Source organism: Tigriopus californicus, chromosome 9 (assembly GCF_007210705.1).
Source record: "Tigriopus californicus strain San Diego chromosome 9, Tcal_SD_v2.1, whole genome shotgun sequence".
Taxonomy (NCBI): Eukaryota; Metazoa; Arthropoda; class Copepoda; order Harpacticoida; family Harpacticidae; genus Tigriopus; species Tigriopus californicus.
Window position 1 is genome coordinate 5,819,639 of NC_081448.1, and position 5,751 is coordinate 5,825,389.

Below are 5,751 nucleotides of genomic sequence, written 5' to 3' on the forward strand. Positions count from 1 at the left end.
TGCGTTTTTCTTGTTTCCAAAGAGATATATTGTTTGCACCAATTATGTTAAGGTCATTTGTAAAGGCTGCACACTATCTTGAGACATGTTAGGCTTTGCAACCATTGGGGAGATGCTGAAAAAATGCTGCTGGAACCTTAGCCACTCCAAATCGGGATCGTCCCAGCTTTAGGCCTGTATCTTCCGTGGTAAATTGATGCTCTCGAAACGAGTATCTTTCCACAACGTTAGCATGGGAATCTCCGCCCAAAACATAGATATGTCCATTCAGTTCCATGACCGCCCCAAGGGATCTTGAGACTTGACTGCGAGGACCAAACACACTCTGTCCAGTGAGAATGTTGTAAAGGGTTGTCACTTTGAGCCCACCAAACACCAGAACGTATGGAGTGTTTGGAACCAAAATGCACGAATGACTAGGGAAAAAACAAAAAGGAAGCATGACATGCTAGGAACATACAGTGCTGATTGCGTGAGTTGTTGAGGGGGAGTTTAATCCATTTTTGCACCCAATGCATTTCGTTTCTTTTTAATTGCAACTCACCTGCTCCTGAATGAGGTCAAGTCTGCTAGTGAATGCCACTGTTGACTCGTTAGATTGTAATAATCCACTTTTGAACCGCTAGCAGATCCCCCGATGAGAACCAAAGTATCCATGTACGTGATCATGCAATGACGTTTTCGGTAATTAGGAGTTGGGACAAATGGTATCCATTTCGCTGCTTCAGGATCGTAATATTCCGTGGTGTTGGACGAGCTCCAGCCGCCTCTGTAACAAGTAACTTCGCTTTCAAGACTGTATTGTATTGTTCATGATATTCTGCGTTTCGACTGAATTGACGGATGAGGTGCTTTCTTCCAGATAACGTAGGATTAGCTTGAAACTGGACAACAAAGACAGTACCATCGGTGATTAAGATCGTAACTTCCTTTCCTCTGAACAATTGAAGATTAATAAGGCCCTGCTTCTCCATGCAGTGTTTTCTCGACCATCATATAATCCGACCTTTTTCAAGGACAATGGTCTCGTTCTGATCAACGCGACGTTTTCGATTCAGCTATGGATCACTTCAAATATTGGAACGACTTCATTAAGGAATACTTACGACACAAAATATTTGTCTCCAGCGTAGGAGCCAGCCGCCAGCCAACGCGGGTGGGTCGTTGCTAGATTTGGCACTTGTTCCCAGGTACCCAAACCATTATCCCTCAAAAACCTCCAACATTGGGTTCCTGCATTGCCATTGGGGGTCCTTCCCCCACAAACCAATAGAGTTCCATCGACGTACAAAACTTGGGCACCGTAGGTTGGCTGAGGGAGAGGCGCGATTAAGTGTTGGCAGGTTCCATTGGGACTGTAGAGCTCCACCGAGTCCAAAATTTGCCAGCCATTGTAACCGCCTACAAGAATGATCACTTCTCCGGAGTTACTCTCTGAAAAGCAATGCAGAGTGCGAAGGAACATTTTCAGGCGTTTGTTTTGGATTGAGATCTTTTTACCGGCGGCTTTACCTTGGTTCAATACGTCGTTAGAGGGTACAAAGTGATCGTGCTCGTTTGCTTCTAGAAGAACAAAAACAAATGTTCGTCAAGCCATTTCAGTACGTCCTAGCCACCTCAAGGTGTTTATTTAATGCCTAGAGGCAATACCACTCCGCGTTATTGGCAGTATTTGGTTCTACAGGTCTTCTTACCAGCTTCACAATCGACTCGGGGCTCAAATCGGTTCGTATTTGTGCAGCTTATCATGGGATTGGAGGGAGATTCTTTTTGGAACGGACTAAGTGTGAGTTCAGCAATATTTGTGTTTTCACACAGGACATCCCTAAAGGTTCGTGTGCGAATCATTTCCAGCTCTTTGGCACAAAAGCGAATATTTCGATCGACATTAACGTGGGAGAAGAAATATCTGACAAGGGAGAAATTATGGATCAGTACAAAGACTCGGCAAATTGGAACGTAATTGATGGATGGAGAGAGCAAGTACTACAAAAAACTTCAGACTCCACTTCCAATTCATAGCTACGAACCTGTCTGCGAATTTGACTTTTCTAAATTGCCCTCCAATAATGCAGGCGAACGTGGGTCCAATAATTCCACCTTCGACGTACGTCTCGGACATCCCTCCAGGGAAGATCTCGATGTCATAAGGACTGTGATAGACACTTGAAAATTTACTCCACATTTTCGAGGTCAGTTCAGGCGGAGGTTGGCTAAAAAAGGTTCCCGGGAGAGCCCTGAGGCCACAAGCCAAGCGATATGAGTTGTAGCTGCCCAACTCATGATCCCGACCCCGTTGGATATTGCGAGCGACTAGATCGCTCCCAAACTTCTTTCCAGGCATGATGAAAAGAAAGTTTCTGATAGCATCGTTGATCACATTATTGGTCACCTCGGCGTTCAAATAGCACATTCCGTTCAGCATATCCTCCATATTACCGTCTCGCATCAAATAGGTGTTAAAGAAGTTGTCTTTGAGTTGCTCATTGTGGGAAGTATGATTAGCGTATCTCATGTTAATTTTGTCTGGAATCAGACTGTGGCCAAACCTGAAGGCCGCCGTGGCAAAAACGTTTGCCACATTGGGATTCAAGTACTCTTTGTAAAGACTGGGGCCATCAACCGCGAGTTCAAGCTTGTCCACGGTCTTCCGACCCAGAACAAGTGGCAAAAATTCCGTGAATACAATGTGTTGCCATTCCGCGATGATCAATCGTCTGGCTTCTTGGTAAATGCGTTCATCAGAGAACTCCGGACTCAGAGCCTTTATTGAGCGAGCTAATCGATTGTGTTCCCGCAACCAGAGAGTGTGGTGGCTTTGAAGACCGGGGTTTTCATTGCCTCGAATGTCGCCAGACATAAATTGTGGATGATGCAAGTGGGATCTTTCACAAGGTCTGAGTTTATCCAATGGCATCAATCCGTCTGTGCTTTCCAACATGAGTCCGTCAGTATGAACTCTTAACTTCCAAGCCTTTTCGGGATCAGCATCGTACAAATGAGAAGCATCCAAAAAGGCAGTCACTTCGTTGAATTGCTCTCTCACATCTGAAGGGCTAGAATAGTTGCATGGAAAAGGAAGCGAGCGCTTGAAGTCAAGGCACGTTGGCTTGGGGAAATGAACCCGATAGAAGGGATCGTCATCCGGGATTTGGATCGGAAAGCAACTCTTGGGCCGTTCCATATGGTTGATGTACTCACAGCAGTCCATTTCTTCTTCGATACATTCTTCATTCTCATGGCACATGTTCATCTCAGCCGTCAGGGTTATGTCGTGGTCCAAAATTTGTCCAAATTGCATAAGCATGGCCGTGAAAGTCGAGAAGCTTTGATCTCGACCTCCATGAACGGCAGAACTCACTGCTCGTGCACTAGATATGAAACGTTTCGATTGTTTTTGCTGAAAAATGGGAGGATATCCAAACGTCTCCAAGGGATCTGATAAGCGAAGTTAATTGGAATTAGATCAATATTGACATTGATGGCCTTTACTGGAAATCTTACTTCTTTCGACCAATCGAATAAACTCAGATCCAGCCGATCCCCACAATGAGTTCATTTGAATGTTGTTGCAAGTTCCGTCGACGGTTCGGAATTTGGCTGATAGAAATCCTTCACAGGGTTTGGGTGCCCGACATGACGTATCATTCGAGGGGGATTGGGATACGGGCTCAAATATGTGGCAAGGATAGCCTGCAGGTAGAATCTGCAAAAGTTTTGGGAAAAAATAGGTTTAAAATTGACCACAGATTCGACATCTCCTTTGGGTTCGTGTTCTACTGCTCTTGGGATTTTAGTGTGGGACGTGATCTAACGGTTCCCTTTTTCTTGACATACTAGACATAGTTCCAATACTAGTTATGATATAACGATTTACCGTGGCCGACAAGAACAAGGGGTGGGTAAGAAGCGCGATATTGAGGAGGCACGTGCGAAGCATGTTTAATTTGATCTTCATCCCAGGATGGAACTGTCCTAACTGACCGAAAATACCGATGGAGTTTGCTGATGCCCTCCAAATTTGAGACTACTATTCCTCAAGGGATGTGGAAATGAATCTCACCAAATCCACAATAGCTCAATCAGCCAAATTTATTTCTCTCGGAGGAAAGCAATATCATTGGCATGCCCTTGACGTACTATCATTTCGGATTCTAAATCGTAGCAAGGAGGAATGCATGAGATAGCAACTATGAAAATGACTGACTCTATTACATTGGACCTTGTCGAAGTCTTGAGATATTGCCAAGACAATCTGTTAAATGTGAGGCTTCGTAAAGTCTTCATATTTGCAAATAAAATGCGTATGTTGTAACTAGAGCTATGAAATGCCGAATCAAGGATATTAGTCAGACTTAATTGTAAATATATTTGAAAAAAGATCTTTTTTATGTTTGAAGAACAGGTGCGTTCATTTTGAAAAGTTTGAAATACGTGGCTAATTCTGTAAGACTAAAACATCGCAAATAAGATTCTTTTAAAGTGCCATGGTTCCAATATGGCTAAAGTTGTTGATTTTTGGTCAAGTCGGCTTTGGACAAATTCTTGACAAGCATACCAGATCAACACTACGTACAACGTACAAGGGTTAGCACGATCTGGCAACTCAAATTTGCTAGCTGACCACATATCATATAAGCTTTCAGTGGTACCAAATAGACGAAATAGAGTCTTTCATTTCAATATTACAATCCTTGTAGTGGTAAGAAAGGTCCGTCAAAACCAAATCAAAAACAAGAATATGGTGCTGGGGTATCTATGAAATAACAGACACATCTTTGACCGATTTAGCCTCGGTTACGATTGTTGTTGTGACAACTTATCAAAACTATTGGATTCCCTCACAAGATCAAGGATCACATAATGTTCAGTTTGTTAGAATAAAGTATCTCCGAACGGTCCAAAAATAAGCGAGAAAAAAGGGATTCTCCGCAGTAACATGAATTCAATCGAACCCAGGGACTAGCGGTCAACCTTTAGGGAGGATCTCTATCGTTCCCAATCGTTCTCAATGAAACTTCTAGTCGCTAACAACACCCACAGACGAAGAACCAATATGATACCGACACAACATTGATCATCGGAAAAGTTTACGGACAGGTCCTCGACGGCAAGCCTGCCTTGTAATTGTAATTTATTGCAATCAGGAACAGAGTAATTGTTAGTGTAATTAATTATGTTTGAAGGGATGTGATTGAGATATGTCAATTACAAGTTACAGTTACATTTCTGTCCGCAAAACAAACAAATGTGCATCTTTAAAACTATTGACATTATGCTTGATATTGGCGCTTTTTTCATTTTCATTCCTTTGCTTGAACTTTTCTCCCTGGACTTCCCCTGACCATTTTATTTGAAATAAATCATGCGAGCAGTGTTCTTTAAATTGCAAAGAATGAAATTTGTGTGACGTTTTCTATGCTAAATTATTCTCAAGGAACATTGAGCAGAAAATTTAATGTGCATGCGTATTGTTCTTGTATTTCAATTTAAGAAGGCGTTTAGCTTGTTTAGGCCAAATAAGTTGCTACTAGAGGGCTCTCTAATTGCAGCACTCCTGAGCTACTTAATTCGAAAACTAAGAACGATGGCAAATTCGGAGTAAAGGTAGGCCAAATCATTTCATTCTAAAGATGTATTCTGAAAACGGCAATTGAAATGTAGTTTAATGTAATTGTTATTGATTACGCTTCAGAATAAAGCGACAGTATGTAATTACATCCAAACGACTGAATTTGTATTTATAATTAT

General features: G+C 42.3%; 1 protein-coding gene across 2 annotated transcripts; it reads right to left on the reverse strand.

Moving 5' to 3' along the window:
- On the reverse strand, positions 1 to 4,039 carry LOC131886851 (peroxidase-like). Of its 2 annotated transcripts, none has more exons than XM_059235279.1 (8): positions 3,878 to 4,039; positions 3,505 to 3,706; positions 2,031 to 3,438; positions 1,695 to 1,909; positions 1,513 to 1,563; positions 1,107 to 1,434; positions 545 to 769; positions 1 to 416 (listed from the first exon to the last, which is right to left on the reverse strand). In XM_059235279.1, the coding sequence occupies exons 1-8, from the start codon at positions 3,956 to 3,958 to the stop codon at positions 89 to 91; spliced, it is 2,838 nt and encodes a 945-aa protein (XP_059091262.1). In that variant the 5' UTR covers positions 3,959 to 4,039; the 3' UTR covers positions 1 to 88. The 2 variants fall into 2 exon arrangements, with proteins under 2 accessions (XP_059091262.1, XP_059091261.1); XM_059235278.1 differs by having other exon boundaries at positions 1,501 to 1,563.
- Between the last annotated feature and the right edge of the window lie 1,712 nt (positions 4,040 to 5,751).